Raw genomic sequence first — 18,054 nt, forward strand, 5'->3', positions numbered from 1 at the left:
GGATTAATCAAGGTGACAAGTGACTCTGTAAGATTCAAAGTCCCAGGAGGGGATAAAATTCTGTTTTCAAACGCGACAAAGACCCTACTAGACCATCGCCCAGCAGAAAACATCTGTAAAACTTGTACATAATGCTAAAAGCAACTACCTGGATATACTAAAATGTGAACAGAAGCTTGCTGACTCTGGTAGGAAGGGCAAGTTTGCTTGGAGAAGGGCAGATGAGGAACTATACAAGGAAGTTCCCCTTTCCTTGGCATTCAGCTTGAAGCTAAGTGCATTCCAGGAGTCAGGCTCAGCAGCATCAAGGGTACATGCAGAAAACGTCTCAGTTTTGTTTTGTTTTGTTTTGTCTGGTGAACCAGAAGAACGAAGCCAGGAAACAGTGATGAAAAGACTAGAAAAATCCTGGAACGGAATGAGCCAGAGAGGGGGAATCCTCTAATTCTGCTCACATCTCTGACAGATCCTTAACCACCAGAAACAGAATCATAGCAGTTCAGTTACACACAAAATGTCTGAACTGAGACCAGAGCTGCTCCCAAGAGACAGAGTTTACAGTTCAAATCCATGCAAGAAAATTACCTGCAAAGAAAGTTAACATTCATCATAGAAAAATAATAGAATCCAGAACCTCTACATTCTATCCTTCATAAAAGGGTGATTCAAAATTACTGACATACGAAAGTCAAAATGGATCCCATTTTTTAGTCTGACTCTGGGATGAATCACATGTTGAAACTGACAGATAAGGATTTTAAAGTAACTATTATTACTCTCCTCAATAAAGTAAAACAAAACATGTTTTCAGGACATAAAATCTCAGGAGACAAAAATCTCATGAGAGAGACAGAAAGAGAGAAAAGAACCAAATGGAAATTCTAAAAATCAAAATTTCACAAATAAAAAACTTCACTGGGTAGATTTAACAGCCAAATAGAAATCACAGAGGAAAAACTAAGGGAACTTGAAGGTAATCATCTAAGAAATCATTCAAGGTGAACAACAAACAAAAGTCATTTAAAAAAATTTAACAGAGCCTCGGAGACCCGCTATATGACATCAAACAATCCAGCATACATGTAAATGGACATACCAGAAGGAGAAAAGAAAGAGAATAAGGCAGTGAAACAATTAAAGAAAAAAAAATTGCCCCAAATTTGATGAAAGAGAAATTTGCACATACAAGATGCTACGTGAATAACAAGTAAAATAAACATGGCAAAGCCCACACTGAAATCAAACTGTTAAGAGCCACATGAGAAGCGTGACTGCATTAGAGAGAGAGATAGGGAGGGAAGGAGAGGAAAGGAAGTGAGGGAGGGAAACTGAGAGAAAGAAGAAAAGAAAACAATGAAAGAAAGCAATCCTTTCCATACAGGAAAAAGAAGAGCATCTATTCCTGATGTGAGGGAAAACCACACATCAGATTCATAAATTGCCCCGCAATGTATTGCATTTGAATGAGGCCATTAACCTTTATTTCCACAAAGCAGCTGCTATGCCCCAAAGAAGCAAATGACACTGAAATTAGTAGGCTCCCTGAAGCACTGAACAGAGACACTAATTCAAGCAATTAGAAGTAAATAAATCTCTCTGACTCCTAAAGATCCCAATCAGTTCCAACGATGGTATTTATGGAAGCATTAACAACATTTTGTTCCTAATAAGAGTAGAGGGGAAATTTTGTAAATCAGTAAGGAGATCCAATGGAATTAGGTACTATGTGGACAAGGCTCAAACATCTTCAGGGGAAGATTTTCAGCTTAAGCTTAAGAAAAAAGGGAGTTAGGGAATCCATAAGGATGCAGAAAGAGCCATAGACAAAAAGCAACAGGCTAATGCTATCCTTTGGCAAAAAGAAGTTCTATACCTTAGAAAAAAACATGACATTTAAGCATGAATATTAAATGCTTCTAATTTTTTTTGAGAGAGAGAGAGAGAGAGAGAGAGAGAGAGAGAATCTTAAGCAGGCTCCACACTGTGTGGTGGAGCCCAACATAGGGCTTGATCCCACGATCCTGGGATCATGATCTGAGCAGAAATCAAGAGTTGGACACTCAACCAACTGAGCCACCCAGGTGCCCCTAAATGCTCTAATTTTTAATGTCATTGTCCAGTACAAAGAGTTGAAAACTGAAAATGGACTGTATCTTGGCCTCCATATTAAACAATAAAAACATACGTAATTCTTGGTAATTGGGAATGACTAAGACAGAAAACAAAGAATTTACGTCCGTAAACTTAGTGTTTAAAGCACACAAAATGACTATGGTGGCCATCTAGAGTGAAATCCACCAGAGAACTGGTTAGAGTTTCAGCTTCTCATGGACTAAAGAATACCTCCTTTTACAAATGCTTCAATAGCTTACTATATTAGAGAACCAAAGTGGTTAGGAAAAAACCTAGGTAAGTAACAACAAATAAAATTCTCTTTGAGTATTCTGAATGTAATCAAATTCCGTGTAATCTGGCACTTGCTCTCCTGATTTTCCATTTTGATATCTGAGCCAGACCATTTTTATTCCTACCAAAAAAAAAATGCAATGTCTGGACAGAGACATATTAATTCAGTTAGAGCCTCAAGGGAAAAAAAGTGAACTTTGAATTGTGATGTGAATTTTTAGCATTAAAAACAAAGCTTCTTACACAGTATTATGTAAGATAATGATCTCAAGCTGAAAAATGAAGGCTAGCATTCTGGATTAGCTTTTAATACATTGGTTGTAAGAATGCTCATATATATCTTGTTGCTGCTTTTGTGCATGAAACAATTTCCCATTCTCTGTGTTTCAAGGAAAATAGGTGAGATGTTTATGGTTTTAGTAAAATATTTAGAATGTTATGATATTTAACCATGCATATGAATGAGCATATATGAGGACCTCTATTATATAGAAGAGCAACACTTTTCAGATTATGTTATTGAAGCTCATTAGAAAAGACCTAAATAAATGGACAGACCTATTATGCTTCTAGAGAGAAAGATTCAGTATTGCAAAGGTGGTAATTTTCCCCAGATTGATCTATCAATTCTAGCAACTCTAATTAGAACCCCAACAGGGATTTTCCTAATCTCTGATAAGCTGATTCTGAAATGTGGACATAAAAGGGCCAATAGTAACCAAGACCCTCCAGATGAACAAGCAGAGGGAAGTTACTATAAAGGTCTGTAATTAAGAGTATGTGCTATTGGTACAGGTATGTGATAGATAAACAAACCAATGGAACCAAGTACAATGTCATACAAATATGGACAGAAATGATGTTGTAGATGTGGGGAGGAGTCAAAGCAATTATATATACAAATATATACACATATGTATATTTGCATAAAAGAAATTGGATTCCTAATTGCACTATAAATAAAATCAATTCCAGATAGATTAAAGGCTTAAAGTGAAATCCAAATACATAAAGATTTTATGACCCCCAAGACAGAAAAGGATTTCCTAAGCAAAACACAAAAAGTACCAACCGTATGAAAAAAGTTTGATAAATTTCACTATATTTCAATTAAGAATTTCTGAGACAAACACAGTGTGAGGGAAAAAGCCATATACTTACAGAAGGCATCTGTAACACATAATTGAAAGAAAAGATTCACATCCAGAATATATACAGAACTTCTAAAAATCAATTAAGAAATGAAACTGGGGTGCCTGGGTGGCTTAGTCGACTGAACATCTGACTCTTAATTTCAGCTCAGGTCATGATCTCATGGTTCATGAGATCAAGCCCCACATCAGGCTTTGCACTGAAAGTGTGAGGCCAACTTGGGATTCTCTCTCTCCCTCTCTCTCTCCCCTTCCCCCACTTGTACTCTCTCTGTCCCTCTTAAAATAAAAATAAACATTTGAAATATGAAAAAAAAAAGAATTGAAACAAAACATTCTGTAGAAAAAAATAGGAATAAATGGGAAAAAGAGACATAAAGGACTAGCAAACATGAACTGGTACTCAACTACATTGGTAGAGTGAGGAAATGTAATTGAGAGAAGAAGATATCATAAAATACCTATGAGATTGGTAACAAAAGTCAAGAGTTGGCTGAAAAGTAGAGCACAGGAAAGATGCATAAATCCTATGATTCAGCGACCCTACTCTCTCATATGTAGCCCAGTGTGGTATTTTTCAAATGGAGGGCTAGAATCCTTAGAGTTTGTGAAATAAATTGAATGACTTGTAAAGTTTAAAACTTCAGTTTTTAAAATTGAATTATTTAAAATAGAAAAGAAAGTATCAGTGTGCATTGCATGTGGTTAGAGTAACTGTTCCTAAGTATTGCTTTATGAACATTTTGTTTCAGTGATATATTTGTCCTATAGCATGATATCAAGTAGATTTCTCACTGAAGGTTATGGTAAAAAAAATTACCCTCTGTGGACCAGGAGACATGTACACGAATATTTATGGAAGTATGGGTTGGAACAGAATAAACTACAACAACCCAAATATCTATCAACAGTAGAATGGGTATGCTATTATCATATAATCCTATAAGCTATTACTATGCAAAAATAATGAACTATAGCTTCAATCAACAACCTGAATGAATGTCAAAAATTCTAGTGTACAGTCAAAAATATTAGTCACCGAATAATATATAAAATGTTATTTGTTTACATAAAATTCAAATACAACTTGTACATGGATGTGTAGAGTCAAAAATATTAGTCACAGAATAACACATAAAATACGATTTGATTGACATAAAGTTCAAATACAATTTGTATTTGTGATAGATGTTCACAGCAGTGTTATTCACAATAGTCAAAAGTAGAAACAACCCAAGTGTCCATTATTTGATGAATGTATAAGTAAAATGTAGTTTGTTCATACAATGGAATATCATTCAGCAACAAAAAGGAATGAAGTACTGATATACATGTTACAACATGGACAGATTTGAAAACATTACACTAAGGGACAGAAGTCACAACAGACCACATATTGTATAATTCCATTCATATGAAATTCTAGAATAGGCGAATCTTTAGGGACAATAGATGAGCTGTTCCCTAGGGCTAGAGTTAGCTGTTCCTAGGGCTAGGAAATGGGGATTTACCACTAATGAATATGAGATTTCTTTTTGGGGTGATGAAAATATTCTAAAATTGATTGTGGTGAGTTGCACAACTCTGTAAATACATTAAAAGCCATTGGATTACATACTTTAAGTAGGCAGATTGTAGGATGTGTGGCAAAAAATTCTCTCTCTCTCTCTCTCTCTCTCTCACACACACACACACACACACACAATTAATATACAATGGAATATCATTCAGCAACAAAAAGGAATGAAGTACTGATATACATGTTACAACATGGACAGATTTGAAAACATTACACTAAGGGACAGAAGTCACAACAGACCACATATTGTATAATTCCATTCATATGAAATTCTAGAATAGGCGAATCTTTAGGGACAATAGATGAGCTGTTCCCTAGGGCTAGAGTTAGCTGTTCCTAGGGCTAGGAAATGGGGATTTACCACTAATGAATATGAGATTTCTTTTTGGGGTGATGAAAATATTCTAAAATTGATTGTGGTGAGTTGCACAACTCTGTAAATACATTAAAAGCCATTGGATTACATACTTTAAGTAGGCAGATTGTAGGATGTGTGGCAAAAAATTCTCTCTCTCTCTCTCTCTCTCTCTCACACACACACACACACACACACACACACACACCTTATTGGTTCTGTTTCTCTGGATAACTCTAATACACCTCCTAAATGTGTGTGTGTGTGTGTGTGTGTGTGTGTGTGTGTGTGTGAGAGAGAGAGAGAGAGATTGATATTAAGGGACTGTTTCATGCATTTGTAGGGGCTCGCAATTCCAAAATTTCCAGGGCAGGCTGGCAGGTTTGAAAGGATAATCTGTTTTACTCAAAGTTTACTGATTTAATTGTTAATTGCATGGGGGGAAAAAAAGCCTCACAGCAACATCTAGATTGGTTTGACTTAACTACTGGGTACCTTAACCTAGCCAAGTTGACACATAAAACTATCCATCACTGGAAGTAAAGTTCTAAATAAAATTAAGAGACTGATTAATACAAAATTTAGTCTGGTACTTATCTCTGGGGAGTAGAGCAAAGTATTGCAACAGGAAGGGACACCCACAGGATGTCAAAGTTGATGGTTCATGTTCTATTTCTCAAGGTGGATGCTGGGTATATGGACTTTCATTTTATTTGTAGTAGTTAAATATATAACATATTAAATATATAATGTATATATTCCATGTTTTTCCAAGAATTAGAGTAAAAGGGATAGGCTGGTAATTTCTGTATATAAAATATATAAACAGCTCCATATATGCAGCCTTAAGTAATACTTGGCTTTGTAAATGTGAGAAGGCATCAGATGCAACTTACAGTCCAAAACACATGTCATCTGTTGTTTCTAGATATATAGTCACATTTGCTATCAACATGAGTGTCGAATTTCATTGGGAGGGATGAGTACAAACCCACAATGAAAACACCAAATTGAAAATGCCATATTAAAATTATCCCAAAATGTTTAATGGAGGTTGTGATGGGGTAGTAGATTTGTAGTAGTTTTTCTTTCTTTTTCCATTTTCAACATATTTTTTTTCCTGTAGTAAAATAGACTTGAATAAATCATTGTATTTGGAGCCATTAGCAGAGAATGACTAAATCCACCCTACACATTCATGTTACGGTATATCTGACAACATACTTAGCTTCTTTTAAATGTCCCTTCCTTCTTTCCTTCCATCCTCCCTCTATTCATGCCTCCTTCTCTCTCTCTCTTCCTTTCCTTCCTCCCCTCTTCCTCTCTTCATCCATGTTGTCACACATGAAAGGATTTCCTTTCTTTTTTGTGGCTTTTTTATAGCTATGATATATATCATAGATATACCCTATCTATGGTATATCTATATACCATATATATATACCATATATATATGTATATACCATAGATAAGCTGCAATGAACATGTGGGTGCAGGTATGTCTTTCAGATAGTCATTTCATTTCCTTCACGTCTAAAACCGGAAGTAGAATCGCTGGATCATATGAGTTTTCTGAGAAACCTCCATACTGCTTTCTTTTCATAGTGGCTGTCTCAGCTTACATTCTCACCAACAGTGTACTAATTGTTCCCTTTTCTCCACATCCTTGACAGCATTCGTTATCTATTGCCTTTTCAATAATAGTCCTTCTAACAGGTGTGAGGTGATATGTTATTGTGATTTTGATTTGCATTTCCCTGATGATTAGTGATGCTGAGCATCTTTTCACATACTTGCAGGCCAGTTTTATATGTTTTTTGGGCAAATGTCTATTCAGGCCTTTTGTCCATTTAAAAATAGGATTAGTTTTGCACTATTGAGTTGCATGAGTTCCTTATACATTTTGGATATTAACCCCTTATCAGACACGTGGTTTGGAAACATTTTCCTCCATTCCATAAACCTACAGAAGCATTTTAGTTTGCTGTGGTCCCTCTTGTTTATTTTTCCTTTTGTTGCCTGTGCGTTGGTGTCATATTGAAAAAAGTCATTGCCAAGACCAATGTCAAGGAGCTTTTTCCTATGCTTTCTTGTGGGAATTTTACAGTGTGGGATCTTACATTTAAGTCTTTAACCCTGTTTCGAGTTAATTTTTCAAGCGGTGTAAGGGTCCAGTTTCATTCTTTTGTATGCAAATATCTAGTTTTCCCAATACCATTTATTGAAGAGGCTATCTTTTCCCCACTGAGCATTCATGGTTCCCTTGTTAAATATTCACTGAGCATATATGCATGGATTTATTTCTGACCTCTCAATTCTGTCCTATTGGTCTATGTGTTTGTTTTTATGCCAGTATCTTACTGTTTTCACTATTATAGCTTTGTAATATAGTTTGAAATTAGGAAGTGTGATGTTTCTGGCTTTGTTCTTTCTCAAGATTACTTTGGTTATTCAGGGTCTTTTGTTGTTCCATTTGAATTTTAGGATTTTTTTTTTCTATTTCTCTAAAGTTGCCACTGGAAGCTTGATAGGAATTGCATGGAATCTATAGATGGCTTTGAGTAGTATGGATATTTTGACAATATTAAAGTCTTCCAATCCATGAAAATGGGATATATTTCCACTTATTTTTGTCATCTCCAATTTCTTTCATCAATGATCTTTCACTTCTTTGGTTAAATTTATTCCTAAATATTTGATTGTTGTTGATGTCACTGTAAATTGGATTATCATATTTCTTTTTAAGGTAATTTGTTGTTATTGTATATAAAGGCAACTTATTTTTGCATATCGATTTTGTATCTTGTAACTTTACTGAATTCATTTATTGGTTACCCCAATGGGTAATAGGGTTTGCAAAGTTTATGTAATCTATTTTGAAATCTACTTCTGCACCAAGCTTTGTCTGCAGACCAAATAAATCTGCACTACATTTAATATGTATAAACTACTGTTTTCATGTTTTATATATGTTGTTATGTTTAATAAAATACACATTCTGTTAATGTATATTTTACGAATATGCCATGATTAGGGAAAATCCCATTTTCTTTTCCAGGCCATAACTGATTAGCACGTTCTTTATGTAATCAGCAAGAACATTAAGAAAACTAAATACACCCTGCAATTCTAGGCTCCAGATGCCAGCAACTGCCCATCTATCCCCCCTCACCCCAGGGAAAGGACAACGTCTAACGGTCCCTGTGGCCTACACACAGAATCGCAAAGGCAGTTTCCGAAGGAGAATGGAGGAGAAGGAAATGTGCGTAAGCCACTAGATATAAAAGTACGAATGTTAGAGAAGAGGTTAGAGCAGGAGACATAGCACATTGTGAAAGGGAATGCAGTGAACAGGCTCAAACATAAGTACAAAGAGGTCCAGGAAGGTGAGAACTGTAAAGAGGTCACTGAATCTTCCAGTGCTGAGGTCATCTGTGGCTTTGCCAGAACAGCCTCTGTAAGGAAGCAGGAAACCACACAGCACTCGGGTAGGAGAGGTGGAGGTGAAGAAGTGGAAATGCAAGTGTAGACCCCCGTTGCAAGAAGCTTGACCAAGAGAGGGGGTATTGCAAGAAGGAGACACAGGAGTAAAAACAATTTTTTCAAGGAGAGGAAAGGACTAAGTTTCTACTTGAGGGGGACGAGCTGATGACGAAGGACCAGTTGAAGATTTGGTAGAGAGTGAATATACATGATGGAACAAAGCAAAGTCATGGATGAGAAGGGAGTGAGTGCGGTCAAAGGCTCTGTCAGGAACAGGCGCCTCAAGTAAGGAGGGTACTGGTAGGGATATTAGAGACAGGGCTGTGTAGGGAGTTCTGTAAAGGAAGTGATACTTTTCTGAGGAGGTGAGGGGGTGGGAGGAGAGTGATGAAAACTTCTAATAGTTGCAGGGAAGAAGGGACACAAGTAAAAATCTGGGGGGGGGGGACAGGGCTGAGGGTGAACTGGAGTTGGAGGTCATGCATGTGCAGCGAGTGGTACCAACCCATCCCACATGTGGATAGAGCAAAGTCTCCACAATCCCACAAGGAAGGAACTCCAGATTTCATTACTAGCTTTCCTATGTTATGTTCAAGAGTAAATATCCTTTGGCAGTGTATCCTAGCCATTTCATTTTATGTACTAATTGTGTTCTTCCTTCAGCCCTCTTCTTTTTCTTCTCTCTTTGTCTCTGTCTCTGTCTCTCTCCTCTACTCCAACACGTATGGATGGATTTTCCTTGTCTTTGTTACGCTTTGTCCGTTTGGGTCATTAAGGAAAAAGAAAACCATTTAAAGCGAAACTTCTTTTACGCCATCCTGTCTGAAAACTCAGGACCCTGGGAGGGAAAGAGAGAGGAACGGGGCTTCACAACGGTGGCCCACCAGGGGATTGATTCCCTTTAATCTCAAGGGTTCAATCTGACTCTAAACTTCTCCAAGACTTCAAATTTGGTGTAATCGAGGGTCTACTCAGTCGAGGATGAACTTCAAGAGAAATTGAGTGTGTAGGGAAATGCAAACACTCTGCCTCGGTGAAAGTTAAAAAGTTGTTTACCGTAGTAATGGATAGCTGGGTGACTTTCCATTTTAGAACTCTACCCGTCTAGTCAATAGGTGCATTATGCAAAACTGGATACATTGCATCACTGTGAAGGACTTTAGACTGCGGTTTGCAAAAGCAGAATAAATTTTCTCGGAGTCTCACCGTTATGTACACACACACACACACACACACACACACACGCCCATTGGCAGTGACGGCCACACCTCACAGCTCTGGGAGAGCCACAGACCTCAGCCGGACAAGCTGAGCCCGGACGAGAAGAACTTTCCTCGGGACTGGGGACGCACAACCCCCTCTCCGCCCCCCGCACGCGGCTGTCTGCGAGCCTGAGCCCCCGGAGGGCGCGACGCCTGCAGGTCCGCGGTGCGCCCTCGCGTCAGGGCCTGGGCGGCGGCGGGAGGCTCCCGGGCTGCAGGGCCCGCTGCCAGTGCGCGCGCGCCAGCCGGCCGGGGCAGCCGCGTCCCCCGCCCGGCCCTCGCAGCCGGCCTCGGCGCCCTCGGGCCGCCAGTCTCCCGCCGCCCGCCGCGGCCCCGAACATGGCTGCGCGCCGCGCCGCCACCCTCGCCTGCTCGCTGCTGCTCCTGTCCGCCGCTCTGCTCCGCCGCGGCTGCCGCGCGCGCTTTGCCGCCGAGCCCGACGCGGAGCACGATGAAGAAGAGGCGGAGGTGTTCCCGGAGTCGCCGGTGCAGAGACCCACGGTGCTTGTGGCCGTCCTCGCCCGCAACGCTGCGCACGCGCTGCCTCACTTCCTCGGCTGCCTGGAGCGGCTGGACTACCCCAAGAGCAGGATGGCCATCTGGTGAGCGCGCGACGCCGCGGCCGCCGGGGCCCGGGATCGTGGGGCACGCGGGACGCGCCGGGCGCACACCTCCCGCCGCCCGCGCGGCTCCCGGCGGGATCAGATCCGGAGGTCGCTTTGGGGAAGGACGCACGCGGCCGTGTGCGCCTGGGGTGTCGGTGGCGACCGCTAGCCGGCCCCGAGCTCCGGGGCGTGCGCGGGGGTGTGGATCGCGGTGGCCTCGTCCCTTTCCCGGACAGGGGCCTGGGGGAACTCCGCAAGGGGGCTAGCTGCGCCCCCTTCCACCCCGCGAGGTTGCCTCGTTCCCTGCCTCATACCTCTGGCCCTGGAGAGAGGGAATAGGGATGCTCGTCGCCGCCTAGTCCTCCAGACGCGACGTGAAGCGTAACTGTGGCCGGCAAGGGGGCTCCGGAATGTCTGGGAGGCGAACGGTGCGCCGCCCTGGCTTCCCGGTGCCCGGCTCCTGCCCCCGCCTCCGAGCCAAGAATAGTGGCTCCTGGTTCTCCAGGGGATGGCAGGGTGAGCGGTGGGGGGAGAAGGGATATGGACTCAGAGTTTGAGGTTAGGTGGGGCACACCGTGTCTTCCCAGCCGCGCCACCACCGCGGCTGTCCGCGCCAGTGCATCCTCCTGGGGCTCATTCCTTGCCGTTGATGCAGACCGCGCGGGACACCCTGGGGTACGGTGTCCTGGGGACGGAGCTGCCTTGGAGAAGGCAGACGGCCAAGTTTTGTTGTCCCAGGATAGAGCCCCGCGCCTGGTGCTGTGTTTGTTGCGGGGAGGGCCAGGGCATCAGTGCAGGTGGCTGCGCGCACCAACTTTTAGAACTCGGTCTAGTCCCGCACCTTTTAGAAACGCAGGTACCGGAGGGCGAGGAGTTGGTGGTCAGGGGGAGCCGCTGAAAGGCCTGTGGAGGAGGAACTGGACACCCGCCAGGAGAGATAGGCAGCCAGGTACGTGGACAAGGGGGCTTCTGAGGAAGACAGAGCCCAGGTCACTCCCGAGCAGTTTCTCTCCTGCGTTGATGAAGGGAGCTGTCCTCGGACGGGACGCATCGTTAAAGCCGTGGTTGGGCAGAAAGAGAGGAGGAAGGATAAAGCAGGAGCTGGAATTGGCAGCCTAGCGGTACCTGGTGGGAGAGGTGCAGAGGTGAGAAAGCAAACAAGTCACAGAGTGCAGCACTGCCCTATACACTGCTTTACTATATACCCCGTTATACGTGACTGCGGCCACGGACAAGGGCACGTTATGTGGAAACGGTGGGGCAGCCAGGGTTTCAACCAGAAAGAAGGCTTTTTTTTTTTTTTTAACCACTTCAATACCAAAGAAAACTTCACAGCTGTCAGTTCTTAGATGCTTTCTTCAAAGAAGATGTTTTATAAGATAGTCTTGGTCTTTATGCATTTGTTTGGTTTAAAGAACATTACAATAGTTAGTATAGGAAGTTAGTGAAGGGTGAAGCAGGTACTAGGCACAGGCTTTGCTTGATATACAGACATTACCTCTTCTATCATAGGGTGAACTTCTGAAAGAGACCCTAGGATCCCTGTTTTACAAACAGAGCAGCTGTGACTACGACCCGTTCAATAACTCAGAGTCACCAAAGTAATAAATGGTAAAACTGGAACTGGAACCCAGGATTGTCCCTGAAGTCCACCCTAAAAAGATAGTGGTGGGAACTTGGGACAAACTAAATCTATATGCACCTATAGGCTATGAATGAGGAGGCAAGTGGTTTGTCACTAACTTGTTTTGTGGCTTTGGGCCAGTGGCCGAGGATCCATAGACATCCGTTTCCTCATCAGTAGAATGAAGGAATTTAGAATGAATGATTTCAAAAGTTCGTTCCGGCTCTTGAATTCCATGGATTTTTGATATGATCAGAATCAAGCAGCGATGATTGTGCCTCCGAAGTCCTCTGGATGTTCCGCATTCTGCGGACGTTGATGTTCTTTTCAGGTGGCTAGTATTCCATTTCTGCACTGGCTTTTGGGACCTATTTTCCCTTACCCTTGTTAATAGTCCATGTAACTGTACCTTGTCCCTTATGGCCAGTGTTGGAAAGTTAGGGGAAAAAAATCCAAGGCTTGAATAGGTTTTGGGCAACCACTGCATTAACCACTAAAGGCTCTTCTTTTTTTTTTTTTTTTTCCTTTTTAACATTTATTCATTTTTGAGAGACAGAGTGTGAGTGGGCGGGCAGAGAGAGAGGGAGACAGAGAATCTGAAGCGTGCTCCAGGCTCCGATCTCTCAACACAGAGTCCGACACGGGGCTCGAACTCACTGACTGAGAGATCATGACCTAAGCTGAAGTCAGATGCTTGCCTGACTGAGCCACTCAAGCGCTTACAGCTCTCAAAATACTTTCATTAACTATGTCATCTTATTTGATCCTTGCTGCCGTTCTGTAAAGAAATACAAGTATCTCCATTTCATAAAAGAAGACAGTATATCTAAAGTAACTGACTTAAGATTGCATTTATTTATTAATTTCACAAATGCTTAATGAGAGCTCACAATGATTCTAAACACTTTACATTCACTACCAGGCATGTACTATGATTATACCCTTTTATGGATGAGAAAACTGAGGCACGGAGAGGTTGTACAAACACACACTCAAAATGACCATCTTTTGTGAGATCAAGGCACTCTGCCAGGCTCCAGCTGAAAATAGTTGAGTAATGTGGCTTCTCACAGACAAATATGGCTCTTTTTACTGGGCAGCATAAGATCATCTAAATGACATTTATAGGGTTTAGGGGAGTGACAAAGGACTTCTAAGTCAGATTGGGGCAGTTGTGTGGTCATGGAAACCTTCTTGAGGAGAATTGACCCTTAGTTGGAACCCAGTTTTGAAAGACAAATAAGAATCCACTAAAACCTGGGAGGTAGGGAGGGTTCCAGAAAGAGGGAACCGCATGGGGGAAAAAAGACACTGGAACATTAACCAGAATTTCTTGCCAGGGGCGATAAAGCAGGTGGCAGGCTTACTGATTGCAAATCTCCAAACTCATTGCATTGTACCATTGGAGCTGCTAACTTTGAGACTGGCACTAGAGGAGTATTTGGCTGTGAAGGTTATGGGACATTACCCTCCAGGAGGAAACAGTAACTCAGGTTAGGATGCTACAGCGTCGAGGACCTTCTGCCAATTACTTACTTCTAGACTCTCAGTTTCAGGCTCTACTCAACACTCTGAGATGCCCAAGGGGCTAGCTAACATCCACTCCGCAAAGCCAGCATACCCTGATGTCAGAAATGGCCAGTGCCAAAAATGGCGTCAGCTACCCTGAACTTTACACAACAGAACCAGGTGGGACACAGAGTCAGGCTGCCAACTTCCATTTAATGTTAGATCAGGAGCTCTGTGCACACTCACCCTTCTCATTCATCTGCTTATCTCTGACATCAGAGGAGCATCTGATAAGACTTCTTTCCTGTATGCGTGGCAGGTGTGGTTCACGTGAGCACATGCAAGCTTCCCGATGCTGTAATTTTTTTCTCACCGGAAGTTCTGGACCATATTCACAGTCGGTACCAGTAAACTGCCCTGAAAACGTTTGCTGTTGGACAGTGAGGGCCGTTATCTCAGTTAGCATTAAGTTTATCCGGATGAGACTGAATTAAGAAAAGTTTATGTTTTAGAGATCCTTTGTACCAGGCAAAAGGAAAACCTGTCACATTTACCTGTCTGATCTCAAGACCCCACCAAGCGAATTGTTTTCCTTCAAATGTCATAACTAAGGAACTGTGCCCAAGAAGTTCCTTGTGTTCTAATTAAAACCTGCACTGAGTTCATGGGAATCCCTGCTGTGCTGAGATGCAGGGAACCGCGTGGAACTGTGTGCACTGATGGGGGCGCTCTTCAGTGGAGCCATGGACAGTGGCCTTAGCAACAGAGGGAAGGCTGACTTCATCCCTCTTCTCAAACCTATGATTAAGGGGAGAGTGCCAAGTACCATGATAATGAAAAATGGAGCAGGGCATAAGGAAAAACATTTGGCCCAAAAGATACATTAAGTTTGTTTTTTGGAGAGCTGACTGTTGCCTGTGGAAAACCAGCAGGGATTCAGTCTGTGCAATCATAAGACAGTAACTGCCATGTAATTACAGAACAATTTGGGCATTTCATTTGGTAAAGTTTTGAACAGTAGTATACTACGTTAGGAACCGATGCATGGCTTTCTAAATAAAGAGATGGGTTTCTGTTGACATCAACAAAAACGTTGATGAGCGTCAGCTTGTTCTGGGGTGCTGATCCCGACATTTTGCACACTACTTTATTGGTGCAGTATTTGGAAGACTACCTTGGATTATTCTCCACTCCTTGATGCTCAACCAGTAGCATTTTGGCGAAAGTTTAACTAGACACACTAATATACATGTATTTATAACATGTTCCAAACTACTAGTTTTGTAAAAATTTTTTAATGTTTATTTATTTTTGAGAGACAGACAGAGACAGAGCGTGACCACAGGAGGGGCAGAGAGAGAGGGAGACACAGAATCCAAAGCAGGCTCCGGGCTCTGAGCTGTCAGCACGGAGCCCGATGCAGGGCTCGAACTCACGAGCTGTGAGATCATGACCTGAGCCGAAGTCGGACGCTCAAACTACTGAGTCACCCAGGCACCCCCCGGACTACTATTAATGATGGTTTTCAGCACCAGCAAGAACAACATCACATTTTATCATCAGAGTCTTGACATGAAATGTTTATGTTATACCTGTGGACAGAAGTTTTAGTTTCTGGGTGAAAAGGTAGATGATGTGTGGGTCCCCTTCTCTCCATTAGTCTGTTTTCCTCACTTTCCCACCTTCTTTTTCTTATTTTTTCCCAGCCTGGTGGTTTAGTGGTACCGAGGAGGGAGTATTCAAGCTTATAGTCAGGTATGCTAGGCTTCAGATCTCCTGTGTGATTGTGGGCACATCAGCGAACCTCTAACTAAGAGTTGTTTCCTCATCTGGAAGTAACTAATAATAATATCTACCTCCAAGAGTTATTTTAACAAGTAAATGAAATAATGTATGGACAAGGTCTTTGATGTAAATGCTACTAAGTGGACAATAGGACACTAGTCCTATCCATCTTTTCCTTTTGGTCCCATCTCCTTTACCTTTCTCTTTCCAAATGAAGATTTTTAAAACAATACATTCACAAGGAACTCTCTTTATCATCTTTCCAAGAAAAAAAGCATAAGCATAACAAAAGCTAACATTTATCTATTAATGAAAACTACACCTTTTGATAGGATAACTAATTTACTCCTGACAACAACCCTGGGCAAAAGGTGCTGTTACTCTCCTCCCTTTACACAGAAGGCCACTGAGGCACAGAGAATTTAAATAACTTGCCTGAGGTCACAAGGGTAGGACATGGCAGAGCCAGGATGTGACTCAGGCAGCTAATGGCCCAGACTGAATACAAATGGTCTGTTTAAGATCAAGAAAGGACCAATTAGTTCTAGTTTTTGCTTCTGTCAGTTGACCCAACTTAGGAAGAGAAGAGTGCCAGTGTTTCTTCCAAACAAGAATGGCCCCTTCTGCTTGAATGACACAAGGGACTCAGTGGTTCCCTTCCGCTGTCTTGATAATTTCATCACTTAGCTTAGGCACTTTCTAGTTACTGACCTCGGCTTTATGTTGGTGGATTTCATAGGGACAGAATGAGACTAAATTGTACGTAAATATGCAGATCACTTGCTATGATCACAGCCACATAGCAACAGAAAGAAATCTGTCAAGTGTTGTTAGTGGCCAATGACTAAGGCAACACTTTCATATTCATGGGAGCTGCAGCATTTGGGGTTTATACTGGCAAAACAGAGCATCAGTTTTTTCAGCCTTTCCAATTAGTGTTCTTAGATTTGGTTGACCCTTCAACTCAACCTTCTTCCAAATGGTTGGACAAAACTATCAATCATCTCCCCACCCTCCAATTTCAAAACATGTTTGGGCCTCAGAATTATGTGTTTCCTTTGGCCAAAAACTGAAATGACTAATAAAAGGACCCCTCAATTCTCCTGGTTCTATTTTATTAGTTGATGTCCATGGATGGGGGGAACCAAAATACGGGGCAATTAAAGGATTTTCCCCTCACATATTATACAGTGAATAAGTATTGGGATGAGGTAACAGATTTCTAGATTTTAAGCCCTGTGTGGCTGTTTTTTTTTTTAATTTTTTTTTTTAACATTTATTCATTTTTGAGTGAGAGAGACAGAGCATGAGCAGGGGAGGGGCAGAGAGAAAGGGAGACAGAGAATCTGAGGCAGGCTCCAGGCTCTGAGCTGTCAGCACAGAGCCCGACACGGGGCTGGAACTCACAAACTGTGAGATCATGACCTGAGCAGAAGTAGGATGCTTAAACGACTGAGCCACCCAGGCGCCCCCCTGTGTGGCTGTTTTGACACTGATTATTTCATATCAAATATCACTCATGGTTTAAAGGCACGTGCCAGTGATTCTAAGTAGGGTTTGGTTTTACTGGTTTGTCTTCAGCAACTTTCTCCAGGTGATTCTACCACTGAGCTTCTTTGTGGCTCCAGGTACATAAGCAGGCTTCTTGTGGTCGTCTCCCTTGACTGTCTCTGGTGGTCGTAGGAATGAACAATGGAAGCTTTGTAACCATGAAGGCTGCTGGTTGTGCCTCGATCCTTTTTCCAACACTTTTAAACGTACACATGGGTCATATCACTGTGTGGCACTGTCTTCAAGCCTTCGGCACAGTATAGTAGGGCCATTATAAGGTTTACATAGGGACAAGGGTAAGACTATTATAAGGCTCATTTCTGCCCATTTCTTTAAATAATGTAACAATGCTGGGTACAGTGGAGTTAATGTCTGAAAAAAAATGAGTAACCATTGTTTGTCTTGTTCCCCAGTTACCATATTACGAAAAGGTTTCACCGTATGTCTTTAAACCAGAGCTATTATTCATCAGGAATTACAATGTGTCTATTGTATATGTCACGACATCTTTATTCTCAAAGGAGTGACTTGTTCATTTAATTGCACTTACACTGTGAGCGTATCAAAAATTGCTGATTTAAAAAATTCTGAAATTCTTTAGGGGCCTTGTAGATTTATTTAATAGTAAGTTAATGATTTTAAGAACTTTCTCTCCTGATTTTTTTTTTGTTTCTATTGAAAGAGTAATACGCTCCGATAATAAAGATTCAAACAGTATAAATGGAAACATGATAAAAAGTAAAT

At 41.8% G+C, this 18,054-nt stretch overlaps 1 protein-coding gene across 1 annotated transcript in view; it reads left to right on the forward strand.

Moving 5' to 3' along the window:
• The first annotated feature begins 10,575 nt into the window (after positions 1 to 10,575).
• COLGALT2 (collagen beta(1-O)galactosyltransferase 2) overlaps positions 10,576 to 18,054 on the forward strand; it is a 111,762-nt gene continuing 104,283 nt past the window's right edge. The window contains 1 exon segment of the mRNA XM_030302896.1: positions 10,576 to 10,838. Within this exon segment, the coding sequence (XP_030158756.1) occupies positions 10,576 to 10,838 (263 nt within the window).

This window comes from Lynx canadensis, chromosome F1 (genome assembly GCF_007474595.2).
Source record: "Lynx canadensis isolate LIC74 chromosome F1, mLynCan4.pri.v2, whole genome shotgun sequence".
Taxonomy (NCBI): Eukaryota; Metazoa; Chordata; class Mammalia; order Carnivora; family Felidae; genus Lynx; species Lynx canadensis.